A 14839-nucleotide genomic window follows, 5' to 3' on the forward strand; every position below is an offset into this window, starting at 1 on the left:
CAGATGTATGCTCTTTGAATAGATTTTAAAGGGAACAGATGGGGCCCGGTGGCGTGGCCTAGCGGCTAAAGTCCTCGCCTTGAACACCCCGGGATCCCATATGGGTGCCGGTTCTAATCCCGGCAGCTCCACTTCCCGTCCAGCTCCCTGCTTGTGGCCTGGGAAAGCAGTCGAGGACGGCCCAATGCATTGGGACTCTGCACCCACGTGGGAGACCCGGAAGAGGTTCCAGGTTCCCGGCATCGGATCGGCGCAGCACCAGCCCGTTGCGGCTCACTTGGGGAATGAAACATTGGACGGAAGATCTTCCTCACTGTCTCTCCTCCTCTCTGTATATCTGACTTTGTAATAAAAATAAAAATAAATCTTCAAAGGGAACAGATGCTCACATTTGCAGACACAGCAATGAAGTGATGTTGTTACACCACCTTTTCTCTCAGGAGTTTGAAAGGTCTCTCGGTTATAGAACTACAGATCCACCAAAGGCTGGAATAATCTGAAAGCAGAGGCAAAGTGTTTGAAAGTGTGGGTTTGTGAGGTGTGACAGAGGTGACAGATGTGGGGGATGCCTGGGAAGGGCTGAGAGATGGCAGTTGGCCAGGAAGTGCCTTCAGCCCTAGGTGAGAAACTAGGAAACAGTCCTAGCTCTACAGGTGCAAGCTGAAGCTGTTTGGGAATGTCGCAGTATAGGCACCGGTCCTTCTCTGTGTTGAACGCCTTCCCAGGAGGCTAAGCAATAGGGTGGCCAGGAGTCAGCCTGCTGGAGTGCTTTTTATTTTGATATCTGAGGAATGACTCAGAGATACCAATATCTAGAAAATGTCCTTTCATCACTCTTAAGTTTGGTCTTTGTAAAAACGGAAACAAAGGAAAAGGTCTCACTCATGTGATGGTTGTCATTGTGGCAGTGTTGTGCTTCACTCAGTCTTAGGGGTGAGCTGCATGACGATCACTGTGTAAGGGAAGCTGATGACACATACGCGTACGAGGTGATCAGATCATCTAAATCAGGTAGTGATGTAGTTACACAGGGAACCGGACAATTGTGGAAGTTGCAGTTCCTCCTTTTCTAACAGCCAGGATGAAGAGATGTAATGCATTTAGAGCACTAGTGTGCTGAAGAGGCAACGCTGAAAGAATTGGGGTGGCCTTACAGTTGTTGATATACTTCAGGGGTGCAGCTGATTGAGCAAATGATCCATTTTTGTATTTTTCTGGAATTTTTCCAAGTAATCTGTATTAACATAAGCTCTCTCCATTTCCCTTTCTCTGTCGAAACTTGGACAGACCTACTTATTTTTTTAAAAAAAATGTGACTGTGGAAGGGAATTGGAATACATCAAGTATTAATAAAAGTACTTCCTTCCTAGTGCCCGGGTTCATGTGTGAGATGTACAGCAGCTGCTTCATGTACTTGCCTACACATTTGTTATGGATGTCCCTAGAAATACTCATTCTGGTTAAAAATTTAGAGCAAAATTATTGAAAAAGTAAGCAAAAATGGAAGTCAGGCTTGGAATTTCCCCATGACTTTCAGTGATCTGCTGATCATAATCTGTGACAAATCCTTCCAGAGTCCCCAGTGTTTTCTTTCCTAAAGGAAAAGGGAAGTAAAGGGCTGGAGCTGAGTGCCTTTTTATAACAGGTCTTCACGGAATGGCTTATTTATTGGAAGGCAGAGTCGCCCAGAGAGGAAAGGAGAGGGAGGGAGGGGAGGAAAGGGGCATGGGGACCATGGAGACACGTCGGCAACAATGGACAGGGCTGGACTGAGCTGCGTCTAGGAGTCTGGAACTCTAGCTGAGTCTCCTATGTGCATGGTAAGGTCCCAAGTAGCTGGGCCATCATTTGTTGTTGTTTTTGTTTTTCCAGGCACATGAGCAGAGAGCTGGCTCAGAAACAGAGCAGCTGTGACCCAGACTGGTACTCTTATGGGATGCTGGTGTTACAGTGGTGGCTTAGCTCACTGTGTCACAATAGCAACCCTGATTGTGTTGTTGCCAGTGCAGTACAGGGTGGAAATCACAATGATGTGGTTTTAGTGCTGGAGTTTTTAAGGGTGGGTGTCAGCTGCCTGTTAAAGGACAGGCAGCCCCTCATTTTGGTTGTAAGGAAGATTCTTCTATAAATCTTGTCACATCTGAAGTTATTACAGTCACACCCAGGCAGTTGAGAACCCAGCACGATACGGCTGTCAGACCTTTCACGCGTGATTCAGTGTCGGCAAAAGCGGACACGTTGTTATTAATGTGGAATGATTTTCATTATAGTTTCTGTGCTTTCTGTTCTTGGAATTCAACATTTGTCTTAGGGGCAGCACTGGTAACGTTTACTCTGCCTGGATCCCTCCTTGGAGACCCCTTCTGGGGGCCTCTCCTAGCCATCTCAGAATGGATGTCCGTGGATGGCATGGGTTTGCCATGGGCGCAGAGTGCAGTTCATTATAAAGAAACGGTTCAGAAGCTCATTCTGAAATTGCAAAGCTTGAATGAGGGACAATAAAGCACCCAAATGAGAAGCTGGAGACCCATCTATACCTAAACAAATGTGGAAAAGCTGAAACTCATGTATTTGTTCTGTGATTCTGAATATAGCTCACAAAAGATCACAGAGCTCCAAATAGTCAAAGTCCCAGGATAGAAAAATTGCCACTAACCTGCTGCTGTGCATGTTCACATGAGCTGGAATTCAGAGCTTTTTAGTCATGATGTTGTCTTTAACCAGACAGAAGTGCTTCTAGATATGCCCAGACGGTTAGTGTCAAACATGGCTAAGCAAGCAGAGCGGCGAGATGCCATTTACTAGTGAATAATTTATTCCATGGCCCATTCAATACATTGGAGTTGCTTTTGTGTGTATCCAAGGGTAACAACTGTGGTTTCATTTTGGGTATGAACATTTGAAATAATAAATCTTTAGCAGGTGAGATCTTTCTAGTCTCCCAGGAATTCCTTCAGCCGAGGAATTCTAATAATGTGTGGCAGTTGTTTTCAAGGGGTGGGAAGAAGCGTGTCACAGAATATTCCCCATATTTAGTGAAGAGAGAAACTCGCTTTTCACACTGTCCTCATATAAGGAGCCCCATTAGGTAGCCGAACGGCCTAGCAAGTCAGAGGAAGGGGAGGTCACAGATAGGATGGCTTGCTCAATCACTAACACATAATTAGTCATGGAACATTCAGTAGTCTAACTCGGTGGCTTCAAAGCCAAGTAAAAACCCTCTGAAGCGTACTGGAGTCTTCCTGCTTTCCTATCCAAGAACTTGTGTCCTGCTAGTCACTTGTCACATAATAAAGGACTGCCAAGAAGGTAGTATCTTTAGTTTTTGAAATGAAAGCTGTCCTGTGCAGGAAAAATCACTTGTGTATCCTAAAGATACTTTAGTTCTTTAAATATTTATTTATTGCGAGAGAAGGAGAGAGAGTTCAGCAGATAATCCATCTACTGGTTGGTTTACTTCACAAATGGCCTCCATAGCTGGGATTGGGTCAGTCTGAAACTAAGAGCCAAGAAACTCACTTGGGTCTTCCACATGGGTGCAAGAGGCCCATGAACTTGGACTGTTATCCACTGCTTTTGCATGCATGTTAGCAGGGAGTTGGATGGGAAGTGGAATAGCTGGAACTGAACTGGCTCAGCAATGGAGTTAGCTGCTAACTCCCTCTCCGTCATCCACGTTGTTCTTTGTTAAGAATTTCAAGTGGATGGGGAGGGGTGGGGGGATTCCCAGAGCCTATGAAACTGTCACATAATGCGAAATAATTAATAAAAAAAAAAGAATTTCAAGTGGAAAATCAGGTTTTCCTCCCTCCCCTCTGTAAAACACTGATCTAATTATCTGAAAGGCAGAATTACACAAAGATGCAGAGAGTGAACGTACATCTGGTTTACTTGCCAAATGACCGGGGCAGAGACAGGCGGAAGCCAGGAGCTTCAACCTGGCTTCCTATGTGGGTGGCTGAGGCTCAAGCACTTGGGGCATCTTCTGCTTTCCCAGGCATATTAGCAGGGAGCTGGATTGGAAGTGGAGTGGGCAGGAACCTAACTGGCATCCCTGGGGGATGGCAATGGTGCAGGCTTAATCCTCTGTGTTACAAAGCTAGCCCCATCGAATGCTCTTTGATATGAGATAAAACAATACGCATTAACTGTATTTGAGACATATTTTTCTGCGTTTGCTCCTGAATATCAACATTTCAGAAGACCGTATTATCAACATGAAGTCAATTTTCTTGGATTCAATATTTGAATGAGATCAACGGAGAAAATTTTATAAAGCTAAAGAAAGTGAGCAAACATTTAATCTTTGGTAAAAATAGTACAAATCAACACTAAAATAGGAGGTGTTAATATTTTCAGCATGAACTATTGGCATAGAGGTCTGAATATGCCAGGAAGCTAACAGCATTTCTGTGGCATTCTTTCAGTAGAGTTCTGGCAAGAATAGGCTATAGGTATTATAAGACTTAGAGATATTCTTATCTATATTTTTGGATGATTCTACTACCCCTGCATTCAATAAGTGGGAGCCTTAATTTCCAAAAATGTCAAGGAAAATTAAAGCAGAAGCTTATCTTGGTTCAAAAGGTGTGAAATCCATGTATCTATGCCAAGGATGCTTTAAAAAGTTCATGGGAATTGTACATTATGAACAAACAATGCTGGATTTGAAAAAAATTTTTTTGTACTTTGCTAAATCTACCATTTTTCCATATGTTTAAAAACATGATCTTGTATATGCACTGCAACATCAATGGGTTAAGCTAAGTTAGCATTTTATAAAACATGCTCATATTTCATCTGGTACTCAGACCAATACGGCAACATGTGACTGGTACACCAGTTTTTTTTTTCTTAAACTAAGAAATAAAAAGAGGGACTGTGTAATTTGAGCTAATTCTCCTTTAAAATAGCATTGGAAGGGATTCTGGTAGCTGCATTTTTATCAGTAGGCAAGTTTTTTTTTTTTTAAATTCTAAATCTTTTCCCATCTGTTTCTATCCTATAAAAGCTTTAATCTCAAGGTTTATTTCATGAGGCTACCTAGAAAGCTAGCCACGAACAAATGGGAATTGAGCTGAAAAGTTTAATTTATCTGTGTGAGGCATTTATGCAGGAAGATGAAAATAGAGCAAGCATCAACTCAGGGGACTGGTATCCTGAAAGACACAGAGAGCAGGTGGCTTTCAGTTGAGAGTTCTGACTCTCCCCTTTTCCCCAAGCTCTCTTGAGGGTTTTGGAAAGCTGTGGCCACTGTGAAAGTTATGACATTCCTTCACTATGGACTTACCAAATACCTTTATAAAGTGTGCATTAACCACAAAAATATGAAGGGAGAATATTATAGGTGCATGCTAATAATCCTGGAGTATGCCAGTTCAGCAAGAACTACAGCAAACCAAGGGAGTCTGTGAGAGGTTGGGAGGCCCTGCAGTGTCTACTGGGATGTTCACGTCCAGCCCCACCCAGATCAGGAGACAATACACAGAACATATGATGTCAGAACACCACTGAATGGGGAGCAGGACTAGCTTTGCCCATGTTAAACCCTGGGACTCACGCATGGCCTGCTGCTCTGATGCAACACAGATGGAGCTCGGGAGGCACTACCCGAGGATGGAAGCCCCCACCCCTTTCTTTTCATGTGCTGCTTTTCCAATGGGTTTTAAAGCTTCTGACCCTTGGAAGAGGTGAACCCTTGATCTTTCACATCCAAAATCTGAAAGAATGTGTGCAAGGAAAAAAAAATGACCATTTGTCATTCTGACATGATGGTTCTGATTGCTTGGCTTATGTCCTTTACTTTAAAGAACTGTTTGCAAGATACGGGAATTTTTCTTAGGTTTTTTTTTTTTTTTTTTTTTTTTTTTTTTTTTTTGCAATAGATGGGGGGAAGTGTTTCATGCAAGTATCTGGAGGAAAATGAACTGAAATGCAGCTTTTAATAAGCCATATTTTGGCTTATTTCATTAGAAAAATTTTTCCAAACACTGGTTTGTGAATCTAGCACGTTCATTATTGTAATGTATCTAGCTATGATTCGCTAGAAACAATTCAAAAATAATCAGTTTGTACTAATGAATGTATGGTGCACTTCAGTTACTTTAACTCTTTCTTTCTTTAAAACAGTGTTTCTCCATTCTATTCACAAGGCTGGCTTGCCAACTGAAGTACTTTAGCCATCCTGTGTAATTCCTGTGTGATTGTGAAAATCTTGGAACCTGTCTATTAATTGAGAGATAGGTCTTCCTTGTATGTGTGTGTTTTTTCTCTGTGTGTGTGTGAAAGTAAAAACCCAAAGTAGTTTACACTCTCTCACATCAACTGTCAGTGGAGGATCCTTTCTATTCTAGTTTTGAAAACTCGATTCAAAAGCTGTCTGTAGGTCACGAGGAAAGCATTGTAACCGTTGCAGGAAGTTCATGGGTCAGCAGCAGCCTGCACCATGAACTTGTGTGCAGTGTCAGTTCCTAAGAACAAATAAGGACACATTCAAAAATGACCCACAGAGCTGGCCCTCAGCTCTAGACTCTACTGAAAACTTAATTCTCTATTCTTTTCCCCTGCTTTCAACTAAACTGAAACCCTACCATCGCCACCATCATTTCCTGAAGGTCTTATAATCAGAGCAGCTCTCCTGCCCAGTCTCATCTGCTGGTGGCACTTTCTCTGTGGTCTTTTTTTTTTGCCTCTTTGGCAACATAGCCAGCTATCACTTTGAAAATGGTGCAAAGGAAGTGCTTTCCATTAACTTCCAATTTATTCCTTTCCTATTGTGATCCTAAAATGAGCAAAAGGAATGTTAAGAACAGAATTTTAATGTCATACAATTGAAAAAGGTTTGTTCTTCTGACAAAATCATGCTGCTGGGTAGCATTCATTTTATTAAAAGGGAGTCTGTCACAGAAGAAAAGCAATTCAAGCTACAGGAGAAAGATGCTTTATGTATAAGATCTGTGCCAGAAAAGTTGTGCAGAAAATATTTGTATATTGAATCACTTTTGCTTCTGACTTGCATTATAATTTTAGAGGTGTGCTCCTACAGAAAATACTTGTGTCTCAGCTTCTCATTGTAGAAAAAATCACACCAAGGAGCTCAATATTCATTTCAAGGACTGTTTTGCATTTGTCAACAAGCCATCTCTGTTCCTCTAATTTCCCCTCATGGCTTGTGCCGTGCTAGTGAAGTGAGCAAGCAATTGAAAATGATTTTACACATGCATTCATTGCCAAGCACACACAAAGGCTAAAATACACAAAGGCTAATTTTCCTTGCATTTCTCCTGACCTCACCAAATGTGACCGAACAGAGTGCTCCTGGCCTGAGCCTCCAATCACTTCTGGATGAGAAAACCCCTGCTCAGTGAGCCTCAGGCACTTTGCTATGCTTGTAAATGGCGACCAGCAATTCTGGATTTGCATTTAGTTGTAAGGTGAGGGCATTGCTGCTTCTCCAATCACTGACTAGGAAACAGAAAGCCTGTCTATTTGATAGGAACAGAGTAGGGTCTGCAGAGTTCATTCTAAATGTTTTCAAAATAGTTCTTCAACAGAAGCTTCCATCACAGCTTTATCAAGTGGGCAAATCCAAGCTCAAAGGGTTTAAGGTTTAAAAGCAAAGTTGCAGTATGTTCCCTGGAAGGGTTGCTACTGATAGACAAAGTCTGTGTGAAGTAAAAATATTAGTTCTAGAGCAGAGGTGGATTTACCATGAAGCTAACCGAAATTGCACTGTCAGGGCTTCTTGACTGTAGGGGTGTCTTCTAAGACTCTGTATCTAATTTTGAATTTCATCATCTTGTCATATGTTTTAGAGAGGGGCCCAAGCAAAAGGTATAGGAGTTCTAGGCTCTCAAAGACCATGGATTCTTCTAGTCACGAAGAGGATACTTCTCTTGTATATTCTTATGCCACAGTAGTTTAGGATCAAAGTGGAATTTTCATATACTTACTCAAAAAATGTTGTCCATCCAGTTTCATCGCTCTTCGTAGCTAATAGGCCACTGTTGCCATGGTAAGTAAACAAAACTAACTCTAGTCCTTGGGCAGTCATGCTTTTCAAGCATCCATTTGTTCCTATTGTCAACCATATCACTTGGTTATCGGGAGACACCACCCGAACTGGCATCCGATTTGGGTCCCGCCGGATTCTAAGCGTATTGCCGTTGCTGTCTGTTACAGCTGTGATATCGTTGTCGTTGCTGTAGCTGAAGTTGTACAGGTAGTCGCCGGTGACTAGGCTTACAGTATACTGGTGGGTACCATTGATGTCAAAGATATAGAGCTCCTGATCCGTGGGAGAGGCGACCTCATAAAAGCTCATGGAGTTCAGCAGAGGCTTATTCTTTGACACGGCTCGGATCCTGATATTGCCCAGATCGGCGATATACAGTGTGCCGTCTGGGGAAGCCGCTAGTGAGGATGGGGCATTGAGTTTGGCATCTTTGGCGTAGCCATCTCCGCTCTGGTAACAGTCACAGTTGGCATCGTTTTTGCAGTCACACTCTGAAGGAATTCCAGCCACCAGGGAGATTTCGCCATCCGTTGTGACCTGCCTTATGCGGTTGATTTTCTTTTCATCCGTTTCGGTTATGTATAGGACCCCGCTGTAGGACACGGCGATGGCGGTGGCTGATTCCAGGGTTGTCTGAACTGCTTGCTTCCCCACAGGGTATTCCACCCCGGGAACCTGGCAGTGCATGGGCCGTCCAGCAGCGATGCGAACTTGACGGTTTTCAGTGATCTGTAACACGACGTTATTATCCAGGACGTAAATGGAGTTATCCATGGGGTTAATGGCTAGGTCAGTGGGCCATTCCAGACGCACCTTAATACAAGGAGAAATGATCTTGTTAGTTACTGTACTGCAGTTAATTTGCCAGAAGAGGCAAATGAAACCATTCAAGGAAATTAGCTGTACTCTGATAAACTATTTTAAACCTAAATATTTCGAGTGAAGACAAATGGAGGTCATAAGCTGTTATTTAAAAAAAAATATAGCTTGCTGAAAGATTTCCTAGTGAAAACCAAATGGCAAATGAACCTCTAAGTAGTGAGTTGATAGGTATCAATGAGATATGAAAACATAAGAGAATGTTCCTAATAGCGGAATATAATAAGCACCAAATGTCGGGGTGTTCCAGGATGTGAACACATTGGTATTGCACTGTGCTTTTTTGTCAGAGTTCCTGAGTCTACACGTAAGTCTCTTGTGACAAATCACAGTGTAGTCTCTCTACAGCTCAGGGAGCTCATGCACTCTAAAGGTTAGAGTGAAGGGTTTGTTTGTTTTGTTTTCTGGAGGATATGCACGTGGCTACTTCACTGGTGTTTTATTGCAAATGGTTAGTGATTGTTAAGCGTTAGTTGTGCTGTATCTCAGTGAGTTTACTAAGTGCAGAATTACAGAGGTAGTCGACTGTCTTCTGGCAGCTTGTAAGCGCTGGCACACATTGCACATGGAGTCTGCTATGGAGCCCTCTCAGTGTGGCGACACAAGAGATACAGTTGGGGAAGCAGCAGCTTCGCAGTGTCACTACCTGGCTGATGTGCATGCTCGTGTCACAAGTCAGGGGTCTGGCTGAGGTCAGGTCATTGGAGCCCAGAAGAGTTGATATGATTCCATTCTGGTCCACTTTTCTAATCATGGTTCCATCCACAAAGTAGATCAATCCATTCTTATCAATTGCCATTCCTTTATGCAAGAAAAGTGAGTGTTAGTCATTTTCCCAAACATTCTGCTTGCACAATTGAGCCCTTGATTAAACTCAATACTTAGCCCTAGTGTTTGGAGGGGTCACAGTGAGTAGGTAAGGCTGTCAACAACAAACACTTGAGAAAAGCCCAAGTGGGCATCTATAAATACAGGTATGTGTAAAATGCAATAAAGAATTCAAATTGGAAAGAACTTCCTCCAAAGACTAAAAATCACATAGGTATGTTGCAAACATAAAACTATGTTTATATAAATGTTGTGATCTCTAGATTATAGAAACAAGGTCAAAATCTGTTACCGTGAACTCTAGTAATGATATACTTCTAACAAAAGTAGATCGAAGGCAAGGTTAGTGTTTTCTTGACCTTGTTAGAAATGAGATTTGTTATTATGAATAATGCAGTGCAACAAATACTTGTTTCTAGTCCTTGTTCATGTAACAGTCACTGGAATAATGGGGAAAAAAAGAGCCCCAAAGCAAAAAGTGCTGTGATAAACAGCATAATACAAGAACAAGGAGTCAGTCTTGGCTGGTCTAAAAGCCTTTGTCAAACAGAATGTTAGCCCTAGTTACCTCCACAAATTCCTCCCAGCAAGGATTTTTCTCATGGCATAGAAACAAAAGTGGAACAGCTACAAAGTGGGTGAGGACTAACTAATAGGGTTGCTTAGTGATGGTTTTTAAAGAGGCCCGGGAATCATTGATGACAAAGAAATTCCAGGACAGTCTAAGAATTTGAGCCTTCCTTGAAGTAACAGGATGCGACCTGAATAATAGAGTAGTTCCTTCAGTCTTTGCAAAATTTGAAAAATACTATGATGATAAGAAAGCTGCCAACGACCCAATATTTACTGTAAAGTCAACTTCGGATTCTAGCAGCTTCACGCTAAATGGCTTTTAAAAACACTAGATGTCAAACAGCTTTCCAGGACAGAGTTGAAGGGGAAAACGTTAGACTCAGCAGTTAAGCACAATCAAGCAGTACTAACCAGCTTTCCCACTTTTGCTGTTCTTTTTTTCTTTTGATAAAAACAAATCCTCACATTGACAACCCCCAGTACCTTTGGGACTCATAAGCGTCGCTTCCACGGCTTTCCCTCCATCCCCACATCTGGCTTCATCAAATGGGAGGCACTGCTCTCCCGTTCCTGCAACTACTTCAGCATTTTTCGTCAAGTCTTTGGCTCCCGTCAGTGACTTTGGGCGATAAATTCTTCGGGTGTTAGTGTCAGAAACGTACAAGTCTCCTGTGACTGGGTCAGTTGCCAGGTAGTATCTATGGGCTGGGTTACTGCTGCAAGAGGATCATACATAAACATCACATGAGGTGACTCCCAATACACACGGAGACACTGCCAGCAAAATAACACAGATGACACGACTCGGCTTAGAAACTGCAACTCATGACGAAAGGCTGGGAAAAGAATGGTCTTTTTAATAATGATTTGAAAGGATACAATCTCATGTAGCAAGTCTCTGATATTCCTGTTTTCCTTTCTCGCCTGATGCTGACGATTCAGCCATTTATGAACAGACATCTTAAAAAGAATCACCATTGGAAGGCAACGTGCCGTTAGCCTAAAACTGAGAAACAAGTGTCCTCTATCTTTGTGGCTCAACGCAAGGCTGTAAGTAAAAGCTGTAAGTAAGCTGCCCTTGAGTAACGGGCATAACGTTGACATTGGGGCCAGGATGTCTCTAGCTGATTCTCTAGTGAAATCGAACCCTACTTGTTGCATTCACACCTCATCTAGGGAATTCTTGTTGCTAGGACAACCCATCACACTGAATAACTAACTCTGAGAAGCAAAGCATCATGTCCATCTTGGATGCTCCAGTACAATCCAGAAAAGTAATGCATGCAGTCACCCTGTGTGGCCTGAGCTAAGGTTTAGCTACCAGAAGGTCATTCAAGTGAAGAAGGCTGGGTGTTCATCCATTTTACGTTTAAGGTTTGTGAACTGTGCTGCTCCCATCCTTGTCTGAGGATTTGCTGAGCTACAGAGCTATGTGCAGAAAACGGTATTGCTCAATTTTGTAACCGTAAAGCGATGTAAATGCAGAATAGCTATGTCTCATTACCTGTAAAGCAGGAAGGCTATATGGTCAAAGAATGAGTGAACTCTGAGAAATTTTTGAAGCTAAAAAATGTCCCTATTAGCACACAGCACCACATGCTTAAGACTATAGATTATACCATGTACAAATACTGTTTTCTGAAAGAAAAAGAAAAACCAAAGAATTGAAATGACTTAGTGGCCCAAGGAAGGTGTCAATAGATAGAAACCTGTAAGAGTGTATGAATCTTTTGATGACAGACTTGGTTGTGGTCAATCATTCTCATTCCTTTGTGCATACAAATGAATGTATGCTTCCTTTGACTTTATATTTGGGTGTCTGAAATATGTAGCAGAGATGTAACTATATGAATAGTTTAATCCCAGCAGTGGTGGTGTAGTTGTATTAGCACAAAGGTTTGGTTTGCAAGAAACCTTTCTCACTACCTTCTCTTCCTTTTAGGTGTTGCACTTACGTACTTTACTGCTCTTGTATGTGTGTCTATTCCTACATCAGAGCTCAGGGCTCCCATGCATGTTTCCTGCGTGGATAGCGGGAGACAGTAGTTCATACACACAGTCCATAGAGACTTTTCAAAGTTCCACAAGCTCTATGGCAATGGTGTTGGTCAAGTGAGAACCACATTGCTGTACTAAGGCTCAAGCACCTTCACTGTTTGACTGTCTTAAGTTTGTATTTTTGAAGAACCAAGAGGCCTTGCGTGTGTAAATATTGTGTGAAGGGGAAAATGGAGAACTCATCAAGTCATGTATAAAGTCACATAAAGTTATTGCAGAACAGAAATATTTTAGAACTAAGGGTGTAGATGATGGATTTGCCAATCCAGGTTTTCCTAAATGGATGCCTAAAAATTTAAATGAGCAGGACACATTGTAGACGTATGATATTCCTTAATGTGGTAGTGTATTAATTTGTAATCAAGGGCGGAGTTACATCTTGATATAACAGTCGCAGCAATGTGGAGCTTTTTTTTTTCTCTTGTGAACAGCTTGAAACTGACAAAGGTGGTGTTGCAGGTACCAAGTACAGTTGGTACAGAGCTATACCTAATTCGAGCTATGTTTGTTTCGAACGAAATAATAGTCAAGAGATTTCTCTGGTCTGTTCTAGCTCCCTGATTCTGTAGTGACTGTGGTCAGTTGTACAGTTGGTTATGTGTATACACCTGTACAGGTTTGTTGCTCCTTGTCAGTTGTACCCACTGAGGAGCTGTGAACTGGGTCAGGAGGGTTTATAACCCAGCGTTGTCATGTATTAATGTGTGTCTTGGGCAAGTTTCTGAGTTGTGTATCTGGAAAGAGGATACTGACTACACGTATTTCGTAGGATGCTGAGAGAATGACCTCTGTCAATGCACATGAAACCCTTAGACTGGCACATACAACATCTTTGGTAGGAATCTGATGCTTTTAGTATTTGTTTTTGTCCTGTGTCCTCTTAGTTTGAGTCTGCCTTTTGTCTTACACCTGTACAAGTTTGAGGTCATATTGCAATATATGTTTTGTTAACTGAAATAGGACTTAGTTTCTGACCATGTTAAAATGATTTAAACTTGGATATGCCCAACTTTCACATTTTTGCTGTTTTAAGAAACATAATATCCAGTTTATAAAGTAAAATATTCAGTAAACATGTTTAAAGCCACTGATGTATGTTGCTGGCTGTAGAATTTTGTGTCTTACAAAAGAGATGTTTTAGTCTACCCAGCATCACAGCTATACTGAGGCTTAGGCTAAATCAGGTTTTGGGCCTCCTAAAGTGCTGTTTGTTTTTTTTTTTTTTTTAACAACTAGAGGCCTTGAATGTGCAACCATGTGTCTGCATTATCCAGACAACACAACCTTATCATTAGATATCCACCTTACATTGTTTGAAAACTATGGCTGGTGCTGGTCAGGGACTGGCTCCTGTTTCTGCATGATGTCCCTCAGTCTGAGGAGACCACGGTGGTTTTTGAAGCAGCTGCTGGGGAGGTAATGGGCCAGCCTTCAGCCGCAGGGTCTGAGTTTTGCTGTGGGCACTGAAGTCGTAGGTTTCGGCTTTACTGACACTGAATCAATTCTAGCGTGGTAGGAAAAAGGAGAAGGTTTACAGTGATGCTTAAATGTGCTTGTTTACTACCCCAGCACATTTCCTGCCTTGAAGACACAAAATTTTAAAGCAAGCAACATGTATCAGTGGCGTTAAATATGTCCACCCAATGATAGCTCTAATGGTACATGCAACTGTGCTGTTCGGAACCAATGCAGAGGAGCACATGGGACTGAGAGGAGAATTAGCCGCTGGAAATACTCCCCCACGGAAGAGCAGGAAATGAGAACTGGAGAAAAATTCCTCACAGGGCAAAAATAGGGCTGGTTCCTAATCCTGGTTGAGAAGACTGGTCAGGATGGAAAGGGGTTTGGGAATGTTGTATTGACCGCCTGAGAAGCTGTGAATCATTCACATGCCAGGAGTGGGATTCAAGGCTGTGTTTCTTGAGCTCAGAGTTTGCTGACAGGGTGAGCTAGTGCTTGCTTTCGGACTTTCCCAAGAGCGAAAGCACTACAGAGGCTGCTGTGGTGTCACAGACGAGGGGTGAGCCTTTCCGTCAGTGATACAGTCAGAGTGAACACGGGACCCTGCACAGGTAAAAACAGCGCTGACAGGGCACAGAGATTCACAAAAAATGTACAGTTGGTGGAAATGTTGGTGCAGTAGTATCAGCACAACAGCCTGCCTTATGGGATGGCTTGTGTAAGATTTGGTCATGTCAGGGGGGTTTAAAATAACAGTATGATTCCCATTGCAGCAAACAACAAAGTAACAGAGATCAAGAACCCCTCGTAGACATGGCATCCTGATGTGAAAGTCATCCTGGAGTGCGGAGATCATGACAGTTATGAAGCTATCTTCTCTTCAGTCTTATTCAATTAGACACAGACCCACTGGTAAGCAGAGGCTGGACTGGCTAATGTGTTTTGGCATAATTGACGTGCAGATGACAGAAATATTGAGAAAGAACAACTGACAGAATAGACAGTATTAGGACTTTTATCTTTTCA

General features: G+C 42.3%; 1 protein-coding gene across 13 annotated transcripts in view; it reads right to left on the reverse strand.

Annotated features, from left to right (window-relative positions):
- The window catches only part of TENM3 (teneurin transmembrane protein 3), a 614727-nt gene that overhangs the window by 30130 nt on the left and 569758 nt on the right, over positions 1 to 14839 (reverse strand). For all 13 annotated transcript variants that reach the window (XM_058669959.1, XM_058669958.1, XM_058669964.1 and 10 more), the window contains 3 exons: positions 10778 to 11010; positions 9540 to 9694; positions 7953 to 8827 (listed from right to left, as the gene is read on the reverse strand). In XM_058669959.1, coding sequence (XP_058525942.1) covers positions 7953 to 8827; positions 9540 to 9694; positions 10778 to 11010 — 1263 coding nt within the window. The remainder of the gene's footprint in view (positions 1 to 7952; positions 8828 to 9539; positions 9695 to 10777; positions 11011 to 14839) is intronic.

This window comes from Ochotona princeps, chromosome 11, assembly GCF_030435755.1.
Source record: "Ochotona princeps isolate mOchPri1 chromosome 11, mOchPri1.hap1, whole genome shotgun sequence".
Taxonomy (NCBI): domain Eukaryota; kingdom Metazoa; phylum Chordata; class Mammalia; order Lagomorpha; family Ochotonidae; genus Ochotona; species Ochotona princeps.